Genomic DNA, 25,031 nt, shown 5'->3' on the forward strand with positions numbered 1-25,031 from the left:
GTGAGAGGGCCGCGTACCGCAAAAAAAAAAAAAAAAAAAAAAAGAACTGACTTTAAAAATCTTCAAGCAGCTGTAAACATATTTTGAATAAACAGGCTTCTTTAGCCAAATGCCTGCCTCTTACTATCCATGTCACTGGATGGAAAGAAGGGGTCCCTGCAGGAGTCCGAGGGCTGGACCATTAGTACCCAGGAGGCAGCACCAGTGTAAGCGGTGGGGATCTGTTTCTGACGATGAAGTTACTGAGATTTGGGGCAGCATCTCAAAGGGGTGAGGCTGATTTAGAGTGACACGTTGGTGCATGGTCTTAGCTTAAGTGCTCAGGCTTTGCTTAGGTCTCAGACGCAGGTTGGGCCTAATACCAGATTCGGTTCCTACGACGGTAGAAACTCAAAATGCAACACTGTGCCTACCCTTCCTCAGTTAGCACCAACACTGTACATGTGGCAGCTGCCTAGCCAGTGTGGCTAGCTCTAAGCCCTTCCTCCCATGAGTCCACCTTAAGAAGAGGGCTGGACAGGCCCACACCTCATCATGGGGTAAGTGGACACCATGGATGTCTGTCACAACAAGAATCTGGGTAAGTATGCAGATGACTGGCAGTCGTACCTCACAAACTTGGTTGACTTTTTTTGGCACGCTGCACGGCTTGCAGGATCTTAGTTCCCTGACCAGGGGTTGAACCCAGGCCCTTGGCAGTGAAAGCGTGAAGTCCTAACCACCGGACCGCCAGGGAATTCCCCAGACTTGGCTGACTAAGGAAGGAGGGTGGCACTGCTCTGAGGTCAGCCCTCCAGAGAATATGATCTGGGTTCCCTACAAACTGGCTGCCAGTAACAAGATGGACTCTTTGTCAGGGGGCAGGACGCACTGACTGATTCCTACCACCAAGAGCGGGAACACCTCCCGACTCTAGGGCTAGACATTTGGCTCACTGTAACTGAGGGGGAGGGCAGTGCTCCTCAGGAACTAGCTCTCTCTGGGGTCTCAGCACCTGCCTCCCTTTCCTTTCCCTCCTCCTTGACCTCCATGACGGCATATGACCAAACACTCGCACACGGGCCAACCTTGCGAAGGTGACAGGCAAGTATGGTGAGGGCAATCTCAGGAAGGCTCTTCTGTTACTGGGCTCGAAATGTATCAAGCAGCATAGATGCATGACCAACTTTACATGCCTGCTAGCGCCTCAGTTCTGGCTGCCGCCCTGCTGGGGGCTTCAACAGGGACAGTTACTATCTTTAACAGAGAAAGAAAAGAGCAGAAACTGTCAAACAAGCAAGTACTGGAAATCACAAAGTCACTCCTACCAATATTAGGCAAGTTCCTCAGGCTGGGCCTGAAGAAATGGCCATCCTATAAAGATGGATCCTTTCCAAATTCAGTATTTATGGTGCACCCACTTTACTTTTTTTTTTTTTTTTTTTTTTTTTTTTTGCGGTACGCGCCCCTCTCACTGTTGTGGCCTCTCCCGTTGTGGAGCACAGGCTCCGGACGGGCAGGCTCAGCAGCCATGGCTCACGGGGCCCAGCCGCTCCACGGAATGTGGGATCTTCCCGGACCGGGGCACGAACCCGTGTCCCCTGCATCGGCAGGCGGACTCTCAACCACTGCGCCACCAGGGAAGCCCACCCACTTTACTTTTTTAATTAAAAAAAATTTTTTTAAATTGAAGTAGAGTTGATTTTCAATGTCATGTTAGTTTCAGATGTACAGCACACTGATTCAATTATATATATAATATATATCTGAATACAGATATTCTTTTTCGAATAGCTTTCCATTATAGGTTATTACAAGATATTGAATATAGTTCCCTGTGCTATACAGTAGGTCCTTGTTTATTTTTATGGTGCACCCACTTTAGGCAATGAGCTACATTAAGGGGAATGATATTAAGTTTAAGCTTGCTGGAGCTTAAACTCTGAATAGGTATTTAATCTAGAAATTGGGTCCACACCGTAAATAAAAATGCGCACACAGGTATGCCACTTCTTTCATCGGCCTTGTCGCTGGGGCCTCCCCGGCCCTTCCAGCCCCGACCAGGCCTCCGCCGCAGGCATCACCATCCCAGGGGGGCGCCGCAGCCAAAACTACTGGCCAATTTGGGGTCACAAATCCCGGTGCTCGCCGGCTGGGATACGCGTATGTTAACAGAGATCTCAGTCCATCGAGACACCCAGCCAGAGAGGGTGGGGACTCCGGACAGCAACTTTCTCGGTGGGGAAAACAGGAAAGCAACTTGCCTCAGGTCATCCAGAGAGACCAAAACCGATGTCTCCGGTCTGCCAGTAAGGAGTCTCTCTCTGTTCTGCAACTCTCAGCCTTGTCTCGCCCCAGAGCGACCATTTCCGCCCCACATTCCTTCTCCTTGGACCCCCGGGTCTCGCCGGCTGAGCCCCCGAGTTCCCTGAGCTTTCGCGATTGGGGTGCCTCCTCCGCGCATGCGCACGGGCCTCCTCCGCGCATGCGCACGGCCTTCCGCGCCTCCAGAGACGTGAGTACGAAGAGCCGCAATGGTCAATCTCCGCCGGAGACTTGGCTTCTGGCCAAAAAGGGCCTGGCTGAGCAGTGGCCAAAGTTGGCTGTGCCTTCCGGGTGCGAGGATAAGCTAACTGGGCAAAGTCGCGGCCGCAGAGCCCGGGCGCAGTCGGAGCGGACAGGTTCCGATGCCAGCGCGATGTGGCTGTTGCTGCTGCCGCTGGCTGCGCTGCTGCTGGCCGTCCTCGGCAAAGTTTGCAAGGGGTTGTTCTCCAGCAGCTCCCCGAACCCCTTCTCCGAGGATGTCAAGCGGCCACCCGCGCCCCTGGTGACCGACAAGGAGGCCAGGAAGAAGGTTCTCAAGCAAGGTGAGCGGGAGGGACCCCGGGGTCTGAGGCTGCGCCTGGGCATCCTCGCGGGTTAGCGTTCCCCAGATGCAGAGTGATGGGAGGGCTTCTTTGCACGTGGAGGCACCCGCTTCAGAGTCCGCCACTGGCGAGAGCCTTGGTCCCCCCAGGCCCGGGGAATCGTGGCCACACGGGCGCGGGCATCGTCCTCGGCGAGCCAAGTCTTTGGCATAGCCACGCTCAGGCCCTGCCACTTAGTATAGCGGTGGCTAACCGGATAAACAAGAGACCCTTCCCCTACTTTGCTTTAAGACCTTAACGTTTTCACTTATCTTCCCCGTGGGTTCAGGGACTTGGGAGAGCTGCACAGAAACCTTTATAGGAAATTGCATTTGGCCCATCAAGTGATTTGGCTGGTTATGCCTGCTCCCATCTCTTGTTGAAACGAGGCTCAACAGGGTGACTCAGGCTCAGAGCTGCTCTTCCATTGACCTGCACTGTCATCTTTAAAAAGTATTTGCGAATTTCTTCTAAGGTTTTAAAGAAAGAGTTCTACTGCTTAAAAAAGAAAAAAGAAAAAAAGAATAACCTGTAAAGAGAATAATCTGTTGATATCTGAGATCTCTCTCACCTGTTCACTTGTAAATTTTAGTATTCTGTGCAACAAGTCTTGCTACACAGTTGGAGACAGTATTGTTCTAAGTGGAAGGCCTATTAGTTTGAACTTCTGAGATCAGAGTTTTAATTGGACTCTGTCACTAATTTGCTGCGAAAACGTTAGCAAGTCACTCCATTTATCTGGATTGGTCTAAAAATGAGATGACTAGTTTAACTGTTTTTCAAACCAGGTTGTGATCTCTTAGTGGGTCATGAAATCAATTTAATGGGTTGCAACTAACATTTTAAATGACAGTAGAATGGAAAATATCAGAGTGCATAATACATGGTTCTGGTAAGTATTGTGAAACTTCTGTTTCAGGTATTTATATTATATACTAACATATGTTCTGGGATGTGAATATGAAATATATTTTTCACTATAGGTCTTTTAAAAAACATTTGAAAAGTTGAAAGTTTACTGAGTTCCCTAGCAGCTTGAAAAATTCCAAATCTCAGTTCTTCAGGAGTGATCTTTTTTTTAAAATATATTTATTTATTTATTTATGGCTATGTTAGGTCTTCGTTGTGGTGCATGGGCTTCTCATTGTGGTGGCTTCTCTTGTGGAGCACAGCCTCTAGATGTGTGGGCTTCAGTAGTTGTGGCACGTGGGCTCAGTAGTTGTGGCACGTGGGCTCAGTAGTTGTGGCATGTGGGCTCAGTAGTTGTGGCTTGTGGGCTCTAGAGCACAGGCTCAGTACTTGTGGTGCACAGGCTCGGTTGCTCCGCAGTGTGTGGGACCTTCCCGGACCAGGGCTTGAACCCGTGTCCCCTGAATTGGCAGGTGGATTCTTAACCCTTGCGCCACCAGGGAAGTCCCTTTAGGAGTGATCTTGAGAGAACAGATCTTGTGTAGGAAGTGCCCATACAGCACCACGGGCTGTCCAGTTTTGTCTTGTTTAGGTGCTTCCTCCTCAACCCCACCTCCACGATTTCTCAGAGCAGCTCTGTCCTGCCTCTGCATCAGGATGTTGAAGAACCATCATCCGACTGGGCTGCTCCACTGCTAACTGCAGACCCTGCATTTTCCAAAGATAACCTGCTTGTGAATGGACCAGTCCATGAGCCAGCAGCCTGCACTGGCCCCCGTCCCCCTCCTTGTTTTCTTTCTTCCATAGCTCGCTCTCTGTCTGCACTTAGGTTTCTCAGCCTGTATTGCAGCATTGTTTTGTTCCTATGATAGTTTGTGGATTTTTTACTTTCTTTGCAAGTAGGAAAAATCCCCAGCTACACAGTGGCTTTCCTTAAATCAGTTCAGATCAAACCAAATCACTTTGTTTAACCCGCCTGGCTGGTCCTGAATATTTCCCAGGTAAAATGTTTGAGACATTTTAGTCAGGAGCTCCTTGCCAAACTGCTCTAGAGTTTTCTGGCGTTGTACAAGCTAGAGAATTCTGCCTTGGTTTCCACATCACTGCTCTTTCACTGCCCCCCAAGAAGCCCCCACCTCCATCTCCTCCATCTGCTGCAGCTTTCTCAGCCAGCCGAGTGCCAGAGAAGCTGGATGTGGTGGTCATAGGCAGTGGCTTTGGGGGCCTGGCGGCAGCGGCGATCCTGACCAAAGCTGGCAAGCGAGTTCTGGTGCTGGAACAACATACCAAGGCGGGAGGCTGTTGTCATACGTTTGGACAGAATGGCCTTGAATTTGACACGGGTAAGGCTTCTGTGGAAAAGGGCTGGGAGCTGGCGGTTTGGAGCAGCCGTGGTGGGATGATCCTGGGCATTTCTGTGATTTTGGAGGCCCCGTCTTCTCCCTGGGCACGCTTTCCTTGTCTGACAGCTGTACCCGCTGGCAGCCGAACTGGGCAGGGATTTGGTGGTTTTTGCTGCGACTCCCCTCTACAGAAAGGGTGGGTACCCCCTCTGGGCACAGACTCAGCCCTGCAGGACAACTTCTTTCACCTTGCTTCCTTGTTGGAGCTTTTCCAGGCCTCAATCCCCATATCCCTATGACCCTTTGTTTTTCTGTCTCCCAACAGGAATCCATTATATCGGGCGCATGCAGGAGGGCAGCTTTGGCCGTTTTATCTTGGACCAGATCACTGAGGGGCAGTTGGACTGGGCTCCCACGGCCTCTCCCTTTGACATCATGGTACTAGAAGGGCCCAATGGCCGAAAGGAGTTTCCCATGTACAGTGGGGAGAAAGCCTACATACAGGGCCTCAAGGAGAAGTTTCCCCAGGAGGAAGCTGCCATCGACAAGTATATAAGGCTGGTTAAGGTAACACGGACATGCTGAGGACCCCCTGCTTATTCCCAGCAAGGCTGACCTTCCTCATTAGCGGAGTGATGGGTAAGGGAGGCAGGAAGAAGGAACAGGCCTGTCTGTCTGGAACTCAGCCTCTGCTGGAGTTGGCCTCTGTGCCCCGGGGCCCTCTGTCTCTGGAGCCTGGGCTCCGCAGCTGCCACTCTCACTCTGGCCTCTGGGGGGCGCTCAGCTCTCCTCCCTGACCACGCTGGCCTCCCTGTGGTCATATCACCACTTTTTCACTTCATCTGGTTGGGATTATTCAAAAGGAATTTGGGCTGGAAACTGAGAAGCAAAAAAGGACTCACCTGAGGGTAGAATGGGAAAAATTCACAGAGTACGGAGTTTTTTGTTTTTCTGTTTATAAATTTATTTACTTTTTTATATTTGGCTGCTTTGGGTCTTCATTGCTGCGCGCGGGCTTTCTCTAGTTGCAGCGAGTTGGGGCTGCTCATTGCGGTGCGCGGGCTTCCCATTGCAGTGGCTTCTCTCATTGCGGAGCACGGGCTCTACGCGTGTGGGCTTCAGTAGTTGTGGCATGCGGGCTCAGTAGTTGTGGCTCCCGAGCTTAGTTGCTCCGTGGCATGTGGGATCTTCCCGGACCAGGGATCGAACCTGTGTTCCCTGCACTGGCAGGTGGATTCTTAACCACGGCGCCCCCAGGGAAGCCCCCAGTACAGAGTTTTAAAATCCAAATTCAGCCAAGTTCAGCCGGGGCTAAGTGTTGCTGGCCCTCGGGCTATGCAGGCTGTTGGAAAGGCGAGTCAGGAGATGAGATCTGTTCCTCCCTGCTCATTCCCTTCCCCAGGTGGTATCCAGAGGAGTCAGTCATGCCATCTTGTTGAAGATCCTCCCGCTGCTCATGGTTCAGGTCCTCAACAAGTATGGGCTGCTCACCCATTTCTCTTCGTTCCTCCATGCATCCACCCAGAGCCTGGCCGAGGTCCTGCGGGAGCTGCCAGCCTCCCCGGAGCTCCAGGCCGTGCTCAGCTACATCTTTCCCACTTATGGTGGGTACTGGCCTTGGGCCCCAGGCAGCTCCTGGCTCTCAGTCTTTCTTCCTGAGCCTGCTTGGCTGACTGAAATGAAACAGCACACACCCCAGGCCCTCTGGAGCTTATGGAGATGTCTGTCCGCCTTCCTACTGGACACACTGATAAAAATTCCCTTCACCCACGCCCTGGATGACTTTCCTTTCCAACCAAAACTGTCCTCCTTGGCAGCATGACAGTTTGCAGGGAGGACATTCCCACTGGCCTCAAGACCTGTAAGGTTCCCCTTTCCCCACATTTGGATGGAAACAGGCCCTCTGGCTGCCCTGAGCCCTGGGGATCACTTGGATCCTGGGATGCATAGCCTCAGACTGCGTGTTTTCCTTTTTTTTTTTTGGCCATGCCTCACGGCTTGCGGGATCTTAGTTCCCCAACCAGGGATTGAACCTGGGCCCCTGGCAGTGAAAGCACCGAGTCCTAACCCACTGGACCGCCAGGGAATTCCCAAAGGCTGCGTGTTTTCTGATGGGAACCCGTATTCCTTTCTGAACGAAGGTACCGCTGCCCCTCCTGCCTCATCACCCCTTCCTTCCTTCTGTAGGCGTGACCGCCAGCCACACCACCTTTGCCATGCATGCTCTGCTGGTTGACCACTACATAAAAGGGGCCTTTTATCCCCGAGGGGGTTCCAGTGAAATCGCTTTCCACACCATCCCTGTGATTCAGCGGGCCGGGGGTGCTGTCTTGACGAGGGCCCCTGTGCAGAGCATCTTGCTGGACTCAGCTGGGAAAGCCTGCGGTAAGAGCCCTGCATTGTCTTCACAGTCCCTGGCCGGGGTGGGAGAGACCTGGGATCTCTGGGTGCAGAGCAAAGAAAGCACTGAGGGCAGAAGGTGTAGAAGAACTGACCTCCAAATGGGGGGTTAAAGGCTGGAATCTGCCCCAAGCTGGGGCTGCCCGGGGATAGCGATTGGCCTGGAAGCAAAAAGGACACGGGAAGGATAAAGGGTGGCATGGTTCCCAGAGAACAGTATTTCATCATTTATTCAATAGACAAAAATAGTTATCTGGTAACCTAGGACCTCCTGAGTGTAGGGGCTGTGTCTTTTTAATCTTTATGTCTATAGACTTTAGCACATAATAGAGCCCAGTAACTGTTTGTTCAGTGACTGATGGAGTGAGTACGTAACCTGGGTGCTTGTAGGGTGGTGTGGAGGCCGGCAGGATGCCCTGCCCTCAATCTGTAAATGGCAGAATGGGACCCAGCCTCTAGCCTGGCTCAGGTGTTTGCTGTCACCTGCACACAGCGTCAAAATCCCACCGTGGATGAACTCTGTGAGGAGAGGCTCTATGCAAGGAAGGACTCTGGTAGACAGAACAGGCCATCCAGGCTGCGGGTACTTCAGAAGCATCAGCTAAGGGGGCAGAGAGACGCCTGGGGAAAACAGAGCTGGTGTGACAGTAAATTCACCAGAGGAATCTTTCAAGGAGGAGGTGGTGAGTGGGTAGCCCAGGGCACGCAAAAGTCAAGGGAGAAAAGACCGTCAGCGGTCTCCAAGGGCATGTGTGTAGAAGAGACTGGGAAGTTCCCGGTGGGGAGAGAGGGGTGGCTGTCCAATGTGTGAGACTTTCTCTCATGTTCATGAGCAAGTTCTTCCAGCCATCAGGGGGTGTGTGGACCAAGTGGGTTTATCATTTCAATTAAATTCAGTGGCGGATACATTTATTTGTGTTTTTCACGTGCTAGGTGATAAAAGACAAGTAAATCCTAATCTGTAACTCAAGAAGTTTCCAGTCTCACAGGGAAGATGACTGCGCTATAGTTAAAGTGCCACATAGAGGCAGGCACCAAGGATGGAGGTGACACAGAGGGTGGTGGAACAGGGAAGGTCTCAGACGGAGGTCATGAAGGGTGAGAGGAAGCTAGCCAGAGGGGAGGGGTGGTTATTCCAGGCAGGGGGAACCGAATGTGCAGAGGCACAGAGGTATGAAAGAGCTGAGTATTTTTAGGCATCTGAAAATGTTGGGTTGAATCGTAAGAGACTGCCACATTTACAGGTTAAAAAACGGTTGACTGTCAGCTATTTCATACAGTCCTACCTAATAGTTTAGTGAGAATGGCCAGAGGTGAGGCTGGACGCACGAAAGGGACCACATCAGGGAAGGCTGAGACAAGACCTTGGAGTTTAAGGCAGAGGTTGAGGTGTCTTTGGAGGATTTTGAAAAGAGCAAGTTGGGACGGGAAGTCTGGCAGCTGTGAAGAAGGGTCTAGGATTCCAGTGAAGGCCTTCAGCCCGTGGGCTCTTTCGGGATTCGTGTGAAGGTTGGTGGGTTGCTCAAGGGAAGCGTGCCCACGCAGGGTGGGGAGAGAGGTAGGAAGCCAGGGCGGGGACCGTGAGCCAAGAGGGCAGCGCTTCAGGATGGTTACCTCACTTTGCAGTTTGGCCTGGGGCCTGCCCGCTCGGGGTCAATGTGGGAGAGATCTGGGGGGTGGGGAATAGGGACCTTTTTTGTCCTCCTGGAGCTTACAGAACCTCAGCCAAGCTCTTGTGCCTGCAGGTGTCACTGTGAAGCATGGTCAGGAGCTGGTGAGCATCTATTGCCCCGTCGTGATCTCCAACGCAGGATTATTCAACACCTATGAGTACCTGTTGCCAGAGAAGGCCCGCTGTCTGCCAGGTAAACGACTGGGCTGCGTCACTGTCCTCCAGGTGCCCCAGCCCTGCCCCCTGCAACCAGCTGGCTCAGCCTGGCTGATGCTTCCCCCAGCGTTAGCACTGCCCTTTGACCCTCCATAGGCAGAAAAGGTGAGCACACCGGTTTCTAACATCCGTTCCCAGAAGGCCTCTGTTTAGGGGGTGGCATCAACTTCCTTTGTATCACATCTTCCCCAAAGACCCTTTGGTCCTTATCTCTCATTTCGTTCTTGGCATATTTACTCCCTTTCCCCTTATCACCTCAACCATGTTTCCCTTTCCTCTTTCAAGTCTCCAGTCCTAGTTGCCCATTTCCAGTTTCCCTAGATCTTAGATCATCTCTCTGATAGTCCATGATGGTGGCTTGAGTCCTAAAGGAACGTTTCTTGGATTTTCACTGAGTTTGCCCTATGAATCCTGCTTCCTTCCTTAATTTCTCACTTATTTTGAGTGGGGAAGCCTGATCTGACATTGTTGGTAAGGGAAGCTAAGGCTGGCGTGGAGAAGAAGGCCTTGATAATAATGTTGTGGGCCTGCCTCTTCAGGAAGCAGCTCTGTACTGGTGCTGAGGCTGCAGGAGTACCCTCCGCTCCGTGAGCCCTGAACTCGAAACAAGCCTCAGTCTAGTCATCTCCACTGATAGGCCGTGTCCAAAACTAAAAGCCCGATTTTGTTCTTGCCTTGATCCTCGGCCACTGGGTAGAGGGCTCGTCATCCTAATGTTGATGGCTGGGGAAACAGAGGCACACAGGTGAATAACTGCCCAAGGCCACCCAGCTGGAGGTGGCCAAGCTGAGAGGAGAAGGCTGGTGTGTCGGACTCGAAGCCTGGGCTGCTGGCCCGCTCTGGGCTGGGAAGCATGGGGCTTCCAGAGCGAAGGCCTCGCTTGAAGGGGCAGGAGAGCAGGTCGGCCCACAAGGAACAGAGTGGCTGGGCCAAGGTTAGCTGGGACGTCACCATTTGGAAATGTAGCTGGCAGCTCCCCATGTGATTGAGGGGAGGAGGCCGCTGGCTGGGAGGGGACCGGCGATCCTGGAGGGTGAGGGAGAGGCATCTGCGTAAAGGCCTCTGGCTGGGGTGGGAGGTGGGGAGTAGGGAGCCGCTCACGATGAGTTTGGGGTGGAAACCCCGGACTTCACTGGTACCCGGGGAGGAGCGCTGTGGAAAGAGCGCTCCGCCCCAGAGGGCGGGCCCAGGGATGTGGGTTCAGTAGAAAAGTGAGGCCTTGGATTTCCTGGTGGGGGAGAGGGTGGGTGGCCGTCGTGATTGTCTCTGAGGTACAGGCCATGTGCTCCCGGGAACTGGCCTCCTCAGCCCTCTGCCTCACTTAGCTGGGCCTCGGCCGGCATCTGCTCCTGGCAGGGGCCTCCCCTCTCTCAGGCCGGGTGAGCCGAGTGGGGTGGGGCAGAGACCGCCCGGTGGCCTTTGGTACTTCGTGCCTCCCTCTCTCCCAGGACCTCTGAACCCTGACACTGTCCCCTGACGGGCCCAGTGTTCCCCCAGGCCCGCCTTCTCTCCAGGCAGCCATGCCACAGACTTAGCTGCCGAGCTTGCCTCCCTTCACTGGCGGAAGCAGCTTCCACTGCTCTTACGTATCCCAGCCCTGAAGACAGTCTCATGTGCCAGCCCCTACCTGCCTGAAGGACCAGCTGCCTCTCTCGAGCGGGAGCTGCATGAATCCCAGTTTGAGAGCATTTCAGACAGTGGCAGCAGTGATGCTTAACTCAGAGACCCCAGGTGCTGGGATTCCTACGTTTCCAGCTGTTTGGGGGTAGAGATTCTCACAGTTCTGTCTCCCTCTCAGAGATGGGAATGGGGTATCTGGTGGCCTTGGGGACAGGCAGTGCTAGTTGGGGTCGAGGGTGGAGGTGGGGTGGTCAGGCAGGGGGAGGCTTTGTGAATAGGAGCGCCTTTCTTAAATTCCACGGCTGAGCTTTGAGGAGGGTAGTTTGGAGAGGAGGTGTTTTGAGTAGGGAAGACTAGTTTGACAAAATCAGTAGGGGAGCTAAGGCTGGTGTGGAGAAGCAGGGCTTGGTCTCATCGTCGTGTGCCTGATTTGAGACCCAAGATTCTGTTTTTCTGCCAGGTGGGTGGCTCCTGGACCCCTTCCTTCTAGCTGGGGAAAGGGACGGGAGGGGCTGGGTGGAGGTGATGGCTGCGCTAAGGGGCTTCTGAAGACCTGGGGGTATCACTCCTGGGCCCCTGGTTCTCTCTGTGCCCACCCTGCCCCACCTGGAAAGGGGGTGCCCACAGCTGTGGTTCCCCAACGATGCTGGGACCCAGGGGAGAAGGTGCTCCTGACTTTCCAGGGCAATTACTACTACTCACCACATCCCCTGCCCCCCCTCGGCGCTCCCACAGCTGGGCAGCTGGGTGTCTGGAAGTCTTATGCCCGTTGTCCTACTGTAATTGTTACAACGCCCCCTTGACTCTCAGAAGTGGCCTGTTCTGGATGATAAGTTTTATGGTCACCCTCCCCGTAGCACTCAGGTCTTCGCAGCCTCTAATAGGAGAGCCAGCTTCTTCAGGAAAGTGGACAGTGGACAGGCATCACGTCCGATTCCTTGCAGTGTCCCCAAGGCCTCGCAGAGGATCCAGCGCATTTCAGGTCCTCAACAAATATTTGTTACATGAATTAAGCAGAGCAGCCCGTGGCGACTTATCCCTCAGGCAGAGGCTGGAAATGGTCCTGGGAATGGGAACAAAGGATAAGACTCCGGGGCTTCCCTGGTGGCGCAGTGGTTGAGAGTCCGCCTGCCAATGCAGGGGACGCGAGTTCGTGCCCCGGTCCGGGAAGATCCCACGTGCCGCAGAGCGGCTGGGCCCGTGAGCCATGGCCGCTGGGCCTGCGCGTCCGGAGCCTGTGCTCCGCAGCGGGAGAGGCCACCACAGCGAGAGGCCCGCGTACCGCCAAAAAAAAAAAAAAAAAAAATGGATAAGACTCTGTGGGAGCAACTTCCAGAAAACTGGTCTGGGCTCAGCTGTTGAGAGGTAGGAATGCCCAATGGCTACGGTCCAGGGGACCAGAGGCTCCCACGGTGCCTGTTGCCTTCCTCCTCAGTGCTGTTCTTCCCTCCTCCCCAGATGAACCCTGGAATGCCAAGTGCCAGTGATGCCGTTTGCATCTGTTCATCTGCATCACTTTCCATTTTCAGGCCTTGTGCTGACTGTTCAGCACAGGAGGAATTATGCATATTCAGTCATTAGATGGTTTGTATTCAGCTTAATACCGAAGCCAAGGCTTACAACCAAATACTGTTCCTAGCCGTGGTCTTTGTAGTGCACAGCCCGTCATCCGCTCGTAGCTGAGACATGAACGGGACGATGGGAGGCAGTGAGCGGCTCAGAGAGCCGGGCGTCACTCACTGCTCCTCAAGGCGCTCAGAGCAGAAGGCTGAGGCCGTGGCCTTCACAGGCAGGAGGCCAGGCCGAGCTGTCCGAACGTCTGAGGCTACAGATGAGGTGAGCGGGCGTCCGCAGGTTCCCGGGGCAGGGGCGGCAGTCGGTGGCCTTGTTCACGCGGCCCTGCCGCCTCTCGGCAGGTGTGAAGCGGCAGCTGGGGATGGTGCGGCCCGGCTTGAGCATGTTCTCTGTCTTCATCTGCCTCCGAGGCACCAAGAAGGACCTGGGGCTGCCGTCTACCAACTACTACGTTTATTTTGACACAGACATGGACACGGCGTAAGGCGTGGGTGTGCGTGTGTGGGGAGGCTGTCCTCCCCTGATGCTGGGGGAGAAGCAGCAGGATGCAGGATGGGAGGAAATGGGCAAGAATCTACTCCCAAAGGGCTTTTCCCTACCTAGGCTGCGCCTTGGCCTCATCCCTTCGGGGGTCCCTGGGGGTGACCTACCCTCGGGGTGGTGCTGTTGGCTGCGGGGAACAAGGCCAGGACCGACAGCCCCTCTCCTCCCCCAGGATGGAGCACTACCTCTCTCTGCCTGCGGACAAGGCTGTAGAGCACATGCCCGTTCTCTTCATTGCTTTCCCGTCGGCCAAGGACCCGTCGTGGGAGGACCGGTTTTCAGGTGGGGCTTGAGGTTCTGGGGCGGGGGCTTGGGCGGGGCAGGGGCAGCAGTAGTGACCCCGCCCTGCATCCCCAGGCCGCTCCACAGGGGTCGTGCTGGTGCCCACCTCCTATGAGTGGTTCGAGGAGTGGCGGGACGAGCCCCAGGGAAAGCGGAGCAGTGGCTACGAGACCCTCAAGAGCTCCTTTGTTGAAGCCGCTCTGTCGGTCGTCCTGAAGCTCTTCCCACAGCTGGAGGGGAAGGTAGGAGGGCAGACTCCTGTGGCTGGTGCATCTCTACCCTTTCTTTGGGGCAGGGGAACCAGGCCTGGGCTGACTGAGCTCCAGGAAGGGATAGGGAGCCCGTGCCGGCAGGCAGCTCGTGCAGGGGCAGGAAAGGAGGTGAGGGTCTCACAAGGTCCCACTCCTACTCTTCGGCTGCCTCTTTTGCCTCCTCAGGTGGACAGTGTGACTGGAGGGTCCCCGTTGACCAATCAGTTCTACCTGGCAGCTCCCCGGGGGGCCTGCTACGGGGCTGACCACGACCTGGGCCGCCTGCATCCTGGTGCGATGGCCTCCATGAGGGCCCAGAGCCCCATCCCCAACCTCTACCTGACAGGTACACTGACTGCTGCATTTTGCCAGGACCTGAGACCCTGGGCTTCCCTGTCACCCAGAGTCCTCCATTCTTGTCCTCAGATCCTGCTGCCCTCTGCAGCCTCCCACACCCTGAGCTGGGCTGCCTCGGCAGCTGTGGACCCTGGTCCTGGTCTGAAGCCATCTCTGGGTGGCCCTGGCCCAGGGGCCCTTGTCCATCCCTGTCCCCCACTTGGGGCGGGGGGCAGCAGTGCACACGGGCCTCTGCTTTTGTCTCCTAGGCCAGGATGTCTTCACCTGTGGGTTGATGGGAGCCCTGCAAGGGGCCCTGCTGTGCAGCAGTGCCATCCTGAAGCGGAACCTGTACCCAGATCTTCAGAACCTTGGCTCAAGGGTCCAGGCACAGAAGAAGAAGAATTAGTTTGGTCAGGGATGAGTCAGAGGAAATTTGGCCAGTGCTCCGGCACAGCCCCTGACTTACCCATGTCTTTCTGCATTAGCTCCTCGATCATGTAAAGTACTCTTGTTTTTAATTTCTGAATAAGAGGTCCGAGGCATAAGTGTAGCATAGATGGCGCTTTTTTTTTTTTTTTTTTTTGGCTGTGCTGCACGGCATGTGGGATCTTACCCCGACCAGGGATTGAAGTCTGTGCCCTCTGCAGTGGGAGTGCAGAGTCTTAACCACTGGACTGTCAGGAGAGTCCCTAGATGGTGGTTCTTAAACTGAAGCTCTTCCAGCCAGGCAGGTGGTGATCCTTCATACCTTTTTTTTTTTTTTTTTGCGGTACGCAGGCCTCTCACTGTTGTGGCCTCTCCCGTTGCGGAGCACAGGCTCCGGACACGCAGGCTCAGCGGCCATGGCTCACGGGCCCAGCCGCTCCGCGGCATGTGGGATCTTCCCGGACCGGGGCACGAACCCGTGTCCCCTGCGTTGGCAGGCGGACTCTCAACCACTGCGCCACCAGGGAAGCCCCTTTCATACCTTTTATAACATGCTGTCTCTACGAAAGGCCCAGCGTGGGCTACTGACTTGGGTGACTTTAATGGTTCATCAAGCAGCGCTCTGCATCCCACACCCACACCTCCTAACTCTGAGCCATCAAACCAAATATTCTTTTGTCAGGTGGCTAGAACCCTTGAGAGTGTGGGTCGGCTGAAGCAGGATGGACCCACCGGCCCGAGGCTTCTCTTCCCATTCCCCCTTAGTGCCTCTCTGCGGGAGTTCTACACAGTGGAGAGAGGGTGCCTGATGAGCATGGTTTGGGTTGTAGTTCCATAGGTTGAGGCTCCAGATCCCATTTTTCTGGTTCCACTGGCTTTCAGTGGGTGGGGAAACGCCTGTGATAGGGTCCATGTGGACGTGGGGGCAGGGGGCTGACAGGACGCATTAGTTAGCGAGGTGTATGTTACACAAGAACATCCAATGCGCATGCAGCCAGGGCCTAGGCTCGTCTTCCTTATGATCGGGGTTAAATTGGGTTCTCACCATGCCAGCATCAAGATACCCTCCCAGACCTCAGGGCCTGAGCCTCAAGACTTAGCTTCCTAAAATACACAGCGAGACGGGGGCGTTCGCCGTCAGGGCAGAGGCCTGGAAAGACAACTGGGGTTGATGCAGGTGGACAGAGCTTTCAAGCCAAGGGTACAGCAAAGGACGAGCCCTAAGAGGTAACGACTGTATTATGACAAGAAGCCCAGCTACTCCCAACCTAGGACAAGGGCTGCCTGGTGAGGAGGAGGAGGTTGGCAGGCAGTCAATCAGAACATGGAAAATTACAGACCGTGTGCAAAGCTTGGGAATGCGTTTCCGGTGTATTGGTACTTACGTGGGGACTGGGTGGGAAGGTGAGTGAAGGCTAAAGGTTAAAAAAAAAAAATGACCTTCCACTTACGTTAGGCCTTATTTTAATCAATTTCAATACAGTACTAATAAATTTATTAAGGGGGATTAAGAGGTACAATATAATCAATAATACTGAAATAACTTTGTATGGTGACAGATGGTTACTAGACTTACTGTGATCAATTTGCAATGTATACAGATGTCGAATCACTATGTTGTATACCTGAAACTAATATAATGTTGTATATCGACTGTGCTTTTTAAAAAATAAGGAGGAGAAAAATTAAATTTAATGATTATAGAGCTTTAACATTTGAAATTTATTTTGGTTTCTGTGCAGAGATACATAACTACGTGGTGACGGCATTCATAAAAGCTAGGTAAAACATTATATGTGGAAAAATACTTGTCATTAGACCAAATAGGCTTTTTTTTTAAAAAAAAAATTTATTTATTTATTTGGCTGTGCCAGGTCTTAGTTGCAACATGCAGGATCTTCACTGCCTCGTGTGGGATCTTTGTTGTGGCATGCTGGATCTTTTTAGTTGTGGCACGTGGGAACTTCAGTTGCGGCATGCGAACTCTTAGTTGCGGCATGTGGGATCTAGTTCCCTAACCAGGGATCGAACCCAGGCCCCCTGCATTGGGGGCGCGGAGCCTTGGCCACTGGACCACCAGGGAAGTCCCCAAATAAGCTTTAAAGAAATAAAATTAAGTGATTATCATTAAGTTACAAGGTGGAAATACAAAACATTGCAAAACAGTAGTATCCTGCTAATTGGGTAAACAAAAAAAGAAGGGAAACAATTTCAACAATCAACCATTTATTGAACATGTTAGACTTCTGAATTAAAGGGATATCGACAAGTGTGAGGAAGCTGACTTTGTTGGCAGCTTGAAACACTATACAGCTCAGACCCAATGCCTTTACAGAGGAGTTTCTAGATTGGGATATTTAGGAAATTCACACGTGACTTAAGAAACTGAGGTGAGATTCAGCCTTGGTTCTGGATGTACGGTTCAATTAAGCTTGAGAATCTCTTCTCAGGATTCTTTCTTAAGCAAGGCAATGCCAAATGCAACTGTCCCAGCGAGAGTTTTTAGAAAACAGCTGGCAGAAGGACAGGGTCTGGTGTATGGCATACTCGTCTTCCCTGTTCACATGATTCAGAACATGTGCAAAGCGTGCTAGCTTTCATCACACATGCAGCATTACATAACAAGTCACCCTGCAAAAATGAGGGGCAGGCTTTTGAATTAAATGGCATGAAATGGGAGAAGAAAATGAGAATCATTATCGGGAATTTTAGAGGTTTAGAGTTCTGTCACCAAAAGTTTCATTGAAAGCCATTATGTGAAAAGAAATGTCAGTGTGTACACAGCTAGTTGTCAGGTCTTTCTGAGTTATCTTAGCCTTTCCAGGTAGACTAGCCTTCCACTCCCACAGAGTCCAGAGGTAGACTCTTCAAATAATTCTGAAGCACAGATTCCTCCAAATAGAAACCACCCTGCCACCAAAAACTGGGGCCAGGAAAGGAAGCACAGAGCCATCTGGACAGGGCACCTCTCATGCCCGCCCCCCCGCGCCCCGCCCCCACCGCTGGAGAGATCCTCCCCTCCCCCACCAGTCCACCCTCATGTGCACAATCTCTAGGAAAACATCTTCAAAGAGTCTCTCTTCAAAAAGACAACTACCCAGAAAACAGCTTCTCCTTTGTTGTGGGAGATTTCTTTCAGTGCAATTTCTAAAGTGAAACTTAAATTCTTTTGTACTCTTTCACACAAGAAACCATACTTCTCAGAGGCTCAAAAAGTGAAGCTTTGCAGACTCTACAACAATACTTATGCGTCCACTTGGTGCCAACCTACTTGGTGCCTGAAACCAACCTTTCTTTCTGCTCTCCTCCTTACTATCAATATCCATCCATGAGGGACAGCAACCAGTAGCCAGAAAGAGCCGTGTGAGACCTCAGTTAAGTCACAGCCAGATGTCCTGAACAAAGAACATGTCTCCTTTGCAAGAAGAAACTGAACTCAAGTCCCCGGGGACTGTCCCATGTTAGGCAGATACGCAGATGACGCCCTGGGTGCTCCTGAAGGAGCTTCATTTTCTTGGGGAGACCAGACAGAGATGGCAGATACCGGCTGCCCTGTTTTGCTCAAGTTCCAAAATGTGTGAGTGGTATTACCAGGAGCTATTACAGTAAAATGGAAAGAGCCAATCACGCGGGGCAGGGGAGTCAGGAAGGTGCATGGGCAAACGTGAGCTGGGCCCTGAGAAAACAGGTTTCGGGGAGGCAAGGGAAAGAAGAGAAGGTGGGGGGACGCGCCCTAACTGGAAAACAGCCACCGGAAGCCAGGGACTGGAGGACGCAGCAAGGACGAAAAGGCACAGGGGCCTGGATGGGCCCGACAAGAGGGACCTTTGGCCCAGCCAGGATGCAGGGAAAGACAGGCAGGACAGTGCCGGCCTGTGGAGCCCTGAACACCAGAGTCCACGAACTTGATTCTCGAAGCCACGAGACACGCTTCAGATCACGGCAAGTACTCTGGAAAGATCACTCTGCTCTCTTCGCATACACAAAAAATGGACAGGAGACCAATGTAGGTGGCTCTTGGGAAAAAAAAAAAATCTAGGAGAGAAGTGGAATGGGTGGCGGTGTGGGTGGGGCAGGGAAACAAGGAAAATGGAGACTGTAGCTGGAGATGGTTCTCTAAAAATGGACAGGACTTTCGTGACAAGACATAAAAACGGCACAAGTCTGCAGTTCGGAGTTGAGATGATTCAAGAGATTGGGCAGTTGAGAGGGGCCTCTTAATGGGTAGAAGAGAGAAATTCCGTTTCCGTGACAACAGGATGACCAAGCTGAAATATTCAGCACACGGCAGGACTGGGTTCTTTGGGAACTAGGCCAAGGATAAAAACTTGGGAGTCACTCACTCAGAGGATAAAGAATGGATGAGTTTCTAGGGAGACAAAGGAAAAGACAAAGACCTGTCTTTGAGGGCCTTCTCCTCCACCAGCACAGGATAAGACAAAGGAGTTCTCAGAAGCCAGGACAGAGAGACCAGAAGAGGGGAAGTTTGATTTGATGGTCTAAGTGTCCAATTCTATCAGGGACAAGACTGAGCGTTGAGAACAAGCCACTGGATTTGGGGATCTGAACCTCTGGGAAAACATTATTAGCAGGAAGACAAGGACCGAAGTGACTCTGTAAAGGTTATGAGGAAGATACATGGCAAGGGAATGGAAGCTGGACCACAAATAGGATGGATGGGAGCGGGGAATCTGGGCATGCATGAAGACGGAAGGAAAGGGGTGACTGGAGACAGGAAGAAAGAGAAAACATTAGAGGGGAGGAAGAAAGGCAGGGAAAGGGGAGACAGAAAAGGGGATAAATAACCATGGTCTTAGGGGATGATGCCAAGAAGAGTCCTCATTCCTTACCTCTACAGATGTTACCTGCAGAGAATGAAAGTCTCAACTCAAAGTCACGGGCTGTTTTAAGCGAGGTGGAAGATACCATGACAAACAAGATGGCCCCTTCTTCCGCCAGACTTCTTCAATGGCCTACAATTCATCCTGTTCCTCTCACTTCCCACATTCTTTGCATTTCCCTGAGATCAGCTATTCTCTTTCAGTTTTGTTTTGTTTTGTTTTTTGTTTTTTTTCCCCAGAAACAACTCTCTTTAGGCTCTTGATAATAGGGTAGCACAACTAGAACAGATTTAAATAAAACAATAATCTGATCCAAAACACTACCCTCAGTTACCTCAGGGGAACTCTCTGAGTTTCTTTCTTTCTTTTTTTTTTAATATTTATTCATTTATTTGGCTGCACTGGGTCTTAGTTGCAGAATGCGGGATCTAGTTCCCCAACCAGGGATCGAACCCGGGCCCCCTGCATTGGGAGCACGGAGTCTTAACCACTGGACCACCAGGGAAGTCCCCTGAGTTTCTTAAATTTTAATAACCCCTGACATGGGACAGAAGGAGAATTTTTACTAATTAGCCTTGGCGTTTTTTATCAGATAAGAGGACCATTACCTAGATTCAGGTAAAGGAGGGAGTATAGTCAGTTTGTAAATGTAAGTCTATTTTAGGCAACAAAGGCAAAACAGAGTTTGTGGGAAACGTGTTTCATAAAAGCCCTTCGAAATTTTTAGACCCAAACCAAACAGTCCTTGCTTTCTTGCCCAAAGCATGAACTCACCCTACTTCAAAAAGTTTCTGTAATGATGGTGAGTAGGGATGAACACAATGTTTCAATAATCGTTAACTGTGATTTTTAAAACATCTGTGATGGGCACAGTGGCTTTACAGCTTTCCTCCCAGAACCCCCAAGTTCAGTTTTCTGCTCAGTACAACTAAATGGAAGTGGCTTCACTTCGTCTTAAATAATATGAAAATGTCAGAAGAACGTGAAGAGCTTGCACTAGGCAGGCTGGACTCGCAGGCAGTAAAGCATGTTTTTCAGCTGCAGTTTTGGTTTGCTGCTCGTGTTCAAAGGAGCCCTTTGCCCATCAGCATTCACTACATTCTACATCTTTTGTAGGGCACATCCCCGCAAAGGGAGAGGCCTTGGTAGAAACGGACCACAGCCTGTAGTTTTCTCCTAGGTCCGCGAAGGTAAGTAGTGGCGAGTGCAATGCTGTTTTCAAGGGCTAACTTGACGACAGGGCCAAGACCCGAGGGAGGGCAGTCAACAGCAGTCACCTGCCCAGGGCTGAGGTCTCCCTTTGGTCACAGCTGGGCACGCCCACATGCTTCCCTACTCACGCTCAGGGGGACAGGCTGGAAGACACCAGCATAAATAACGGGAACACAGGAGGACAAGTTCGCCAAAGTGCAGGTGCAAAACCCAAAGCAATCCCCCCTGCCTCTGCCAGCCGCGACTTGCCACCAAACCCTAGAGGAGGGGGTGTGTCTCTTAGGTCACAGTAGTTTTCTCTTCATTTTTCTTGATTTAGAAACAAATCAGCAGGGAGGACAAGGTTCTCAAGAACAGAAAAATCAAATCTGAAACAAGAGCAACACAATCTATTGGTAACATTCATCTTTTTCCAAAGGAATATACCTCACTGCTATGATCTTGGGGTGGGAGGTGTGGGGGGGAAGATCTTATAGGAGTTGAAGTTCAGGAGAAAAATTCAAAATTAAGACAAACTGACCCTCCACCATACAAACAGCAACTGATAAAATAACAGCACATAAGATTATTTTAAAAGTCAGTTTGAAATAAAACAAACACTAGAAAGATACATACTTGGTGGAGGGCATATGGGAATCTTGGGCGTCTACTGTGCACCATCCTATATTGTTTTGAATTGTTTACATGCACATTTCTTTTAAATCAGAAAAAAATTATAACAAAGGGGAAAAGAAATCCTTGAAGTCAATTATCTGGGAAGGTTCTAGGCCAGAGTTATATTGTGCAGCTGACCTACTGGGCTAGCAAACAAAGAGATTCTGAGCTGCGTGGCTTATTTTGTAACTGGTATGCAGACTGTGTTCCCTGTGGGAAGTCGGGCACCAACCACTCTTTACCAGTGTCCTGGCTGTGGCTGCACAGAGGGAGGGAGGGCGCATGCTGGCAGCAAGGCAGTGTGTCCCCACACAGGCAGGCTGCCTCTGGGGTGGAAGGAGGGCTTTGCTTTCTGGCAGAGGCCTGGGCTGGCCGCACTCAGGAAGTCTATTTGCAGGGCTGATCTAGGGAGCTGGAAGCTCCCAGATCCTACATTTCTGGATTTGTTTGCTTCCAGGGCATGTGGTCTAGTGCTTTACGACCCGGAGTGTGGTTCCAGCAGCCTGTGGTGTCACCTGGAAACTCCCTAGAAATGAAGAAGCACAGGCTCACCCCATACAGAGTTTGCTTTTTTTTTTAAATCACAAGTCCTAGGGTGAGTCACATGCCTATGAAAATTTGCGAAGTGCTGATGGAGTGTGAAAAGTACGGGCCGGGAGCCAAGGGAGTTGCCCTCAGGTCTTGATTTTGCCAGGAACTTGTAGTGGGAACTCAGGGGAAAAAATCATAATGTTTCTGGGCCTGAGCTTCCTCATCTGTTGAAGGAAGAAGCTGTGGCAGAGGCCTTGAGAATCTCTTCTAGCTCGAACATCACAGACATGTTCACGTGGATGTCTGGTCTGAAAAGGGCGGGGCAGTGGCAACAGCACCCCCAGAATCAGCTGCTGTTGCCGCCATGCCAAACACAAGCCCACTGCCGGGCGCATGTGAGGCTGCATGTCCCTCCTCGCCTCCTTACCTTTTGGTCCAAACGCTGGTAGTCACTGGCCTTTGGCCGCCGTGTAACTTTGGACCTTTTTCCTTCCAGGACGAAAGCAATAATCTGGGGAAAGGAACAAGTCAGCAGTTAACAACTGACTCTCTAATGACATATTTCAGTCTCCGAAATCAGAGGTGATCACGTGGTGGCCCATTTATTAATGACCCTGACAGTAAAAAGAGCAGGACATCCACAGAAAGGCCCTATTAACAATTATAAGGATTATAATTATAGTTATTATATATTATAATATTATATTATAATTATAGTTATTAGTTATATAGTTATTAGTTATATAGTTATATTATAGTTATTAGTTATATAGTTATTATATTATAATTATAGTTACATCAGAATCCTTTATACTGCTAAACAGGAAATGACAGATGCAGGAGGGCTCTTCTGGGCTCTAGCTTGTGGTGGTCTGTAAGATTTACTCAAGAGCACGTGGTGAAAAGAACCGCCAACTCCTCCCCAACTTAGCCTCCTCCAGGCTGACCCATCCACCCTCCTTTTATTTTAATATTAAGCAATAATTAATTTGCAGATAATTATCTTATCTGCAAATGTACTCTTTCACCCCACACTTTGCTTCATCTTAACCTTACCACTCTCATTTCATACCTAAGGTTACTCTCCATGAGGAGCACTTGGATGTAGAATAAGGAATGTACCACTTTTTTGTGTGTGTGTGGCCGTGTTGTGAGGCACGCGGGATCTTAGTTCCCTGATCAGGGATCAAACCCATGCCCCCTGCAGTGAAAGTGCAGCGCCTTAAGCACTGGACTGCCAGGGAATTCCCAGCAATTACCACTTTTACTAAATGTCTTCCCTCATTTCTCACAGCCCTAGGCCTTATGGCTATCATGAATTGAATCCTTCAATTTTAACCTGCTTACAGAAACTACTAAATTCTTAGGGCTCAATAAGAAATGAAATCATTTTGGGAAAAGAATCTGAAAATGAATATATATACATATAACTGAATCACTGTGCTGTACACCTGAAACTAGCACGACATTGTAAATCAACTACACTTTAATTTAAAAAAAAAAAGGAATGCAATCATTCTGTCCTTAGAGTGGTTACTAAGCAACACAACAAACCCTGCTGAAGTAAAAGATGAGTGTATCCATGCAACTTCTGGCCTTTCGTCTAATCAGAAACTCAACTGACTGCAGAACATAGTCCCTGGGCTCTCTGCTGTTGGTGTTGAAGACTATGCAACCGTTCTTTCTGCCACGGCACATGGAAAACAAAAGCTTGGGAAAGGAAGCTAGAAATAATAAGACAGGAAGCACTGTCTTTTTGAGAGGGGAAACAGGAAGAGAAGGGCTCTAACTACTTACAGACTGTCAGGTACTCAGGTCCTCTCAGGCTGTGACAGATTGTAAGTTCCAAGATTACGGGAGGAGACCCTAATTTGGGTCAGAGCATAATAACGTCCTAAACTTGGCACCTGACGCAACAGCAGAAGGCACTCAGAGGAAACAGACATGAAACATATGATTTCTAAAAGAAGAATAAAGAACCCTAGCAGGGTCTCAGAAAAAACTGAAGTTTGTTTCTAAATTCCTAGTGCTTACAGGCAGATGAGTGATGGATACCCACACTCCAAGCTTTCAGGATGGAGGAAGTCCCATCCCTCCTCTTTTTTTTCTTTTTTTTTTTTTTTGCAGTACGCGGGCCTCTCACTGTTGCGGCCTCTCCCGTTGCGGAGCACAGGCTCCGGACGCGCAGGCTCAGCGGCCATGGCTCACGGGCCCAGCCGCTCCACGACATGTGGGATCCTCCCGGACCGGGGCACGAACCCATGTCCCCTGCATCGGCAGGCGGATTCTCAACCACTGCGCCACCAGGGAAGCCCCCATCCCTCCTCTTAAAGCAACTCTTGACTTACCTTCCGCTTATTGTGGTAGGCAATATAGAGGACAGCAACGAGAATGGCTGCTGTCACCAGATATGCAAAGAAGTGGCTGCTCTCTGCATTGGAACTTCCAAGATTATCCTTATAAATGTCATCCTTCTTCCTACTCCAGGAATTCAAAACTGTGCTTTCACGGTTCTCACTGGAGGCAGGGCCAAGCATTTCTTTCTCGTCTTTGGGTGGTGCACCCTCTTCAGGCTCTGTATCCCCTTCCTCAGTCTCCTTGGGCTCCTCATCTTCAGGTGGTTCTAAAGACTTACCTTCTCCCTCCTGCTGGGTAGAAGAGCGGTCAGAGTCTAGCAATACGTTTCCCCCAGATTCAGTTATGGAAGGCTGCGGAGCTTTGTCAGTTACTGCGTTTAAATAGGACTTGGTGGGCTCCTTGTTACCAGAAGAGGGGCTGGAGACCGACGTGGTGGACTGGTCTCTGGAGGAATTGCCAGGGCGGTCATTCTTGTGCTGCAGCTCGGGTTCCGAACTGCCAGGGACGGTTTTCGCGGTATTCTGATTCAGAGGGGGTCTGTCACTGTGTTCTTGCTCAGGCTGCAGGCTCAACATGAGCTTGGAGTCTCTTGTAGAAGCCGGACCTGTGCTCGGAGCGACTGCTGAGGAGACTAGCAAAGTAGCGGGCTGCGTGGAGCCTGAAACAGAGAAACCGTCTGGCTGAAGAGGGGCAGGCGGAGAGAAAGGAATCCTCAGAACGTTGCAACGGGCAAACAGAGGAAGGGGCTGATGGCGAGCGGAGGGGTGGCGAGGGTCGGGCAGGGAAGAAGTGAGGTCAGGTGGCGACCGGCCACGGTGAGTATTGGTGGGCCTGGCGGCGAGACTGGGATTAGTGGAGGTGGGTCGAGGAGTTGTTGTGGGAGGCGGGGGGGGGGGGGGTCTTACCCGCCGCTGCGAAGCTCAGCAAGACGAACACAACCCGTAAACTCATCCTGCACAGACTGCGCTTCCGCC

The 25,031-nt window shown here is 51.4% G+C and overlaps 2 protein-coding genes across 3 annotated transcripts; one reads left to right on the top strand and one right to left on the bottom strand.

Moving 5' to 3' along the window:
• The first annotated feature begins 2,490 nt into the window (after positions 1-2,490).
• RETSAT (retinol saturase) lies at positions 2,491-15,943 on the top strand. The gene is made up of 11 exons (XM_029232755.1): positions 2,491-2,846; positions 4,955-5,137; positions 5,463-5,704; positions 6,540-6,741; positions 7,325-7,522; positions 9,283-9,402; positions 12,962-13,100; positions 13,336-13,445; positions 13,521-13,687; positions 13,883-14,042; positions 14,302-15,943. Exons 1-11 carry the CDS (start codon positions 2,678-2,680, stop codon positions 14,439-14,441), a joined length of 1,830 nt encoding a protein of 609 aa, XP_029088588.1. The 5' UTR covers positions 2,491-2,677; the 3' UTR covers positions 14,442-15,943.
• TGOLN2 (trans-golgi network protein 2) lies at positions 14,599-25,031 on the bottom strand. 2 transcript variants are annotated; one of them, XM_029232752.1, is made up of 4 exons: positions 24,963-25,031; positions 24,048-24,715; positions 22,127-22,210; positions 14,599-16,558 (listed from the first exon to the last, which is right to left on the bottom strand). In XM_029232752.1, exons 1-4 carry the CDS (start codon positions 25,006-25,008, stop codon positions 16,448-16,450), a joined length of 909 nt encoding a protein of 302 aa, XP_029088585.1. In that variant the 5' UTR covers positions 25,009-25,031; the 3' UTR covers positions 14,599-16,447. The 2 variants fall into 2 exon arrangements, with proteins under 2 accessions (XP_029088585.1, XP_029088586.1); XM_029232753.1 differs by lacking the exon at positions 14,599-16,558 and adding an exon at positions 19,405-20,882.

Source organism: Monodon monoceros, unplaced genomic scaffold (assembly GCF_005190385.1).
Source record: "Monodon monoceros isolate NGI ecotype Baffin Bay Population unplaced genomic scaffold, NGI_Narwhal_1 Super_Scaffold_19, whole genome shotgun sequence".
Taxonomy (NCBI): domain Eukaryota; kingdom Metazoa; phylum Chordata; class Mammalia; order Artiodactyla; family Monodontidae; genus Monodon; species Monodon monoceros.

Bases quoted from the DNA above. Each gene is read 5' to 3' on its own strand.
- RETSAT (XM_029232755.1), top strand. From the start codon at position 2,678: ATGTGGCTGTTGCTGCTGCCGCTGGCTGCGCTGCTGCTGGCCGTCCTC. The intron at 7,523-9,282 runs GTAAGAGCCCTG...TTGTGCCTGCAG, and splicing joins CTCAGCTGGGAAAGCCTGCG to GTGTCACTGTGAAGCATGGT. The intron at 13,101-13,335 runs GTAAGGCGTGGG...CTCCTCCCCCAG, and splicing joins GACACAGACATGGACACGGC to GATGGAGCACTACCTCTCTC.
- TGOLN2 (XM_029232752.1), bottom strand. From the start codon at position 25,008: ATGAGTTTACGGGTTGTGTTCGTCTTGCTGAGCTTCGCAGCGGCGG. The intron at 24,716-24,962 runs GTAAGACCCCCC...TCTCTGTTTCAG, and splicing joins GCTGAGCTTCGCAGCGGCGG to GCTCCACGCAGCCCGCTACT. The intron at 22,211-24,047 runs GTAAGTCAAGAG...TCCTTTCCCCAG, and splicing joins CCTACCACAATAAGCGGAAG to ATTATTGCTTTCGTCCTGGA.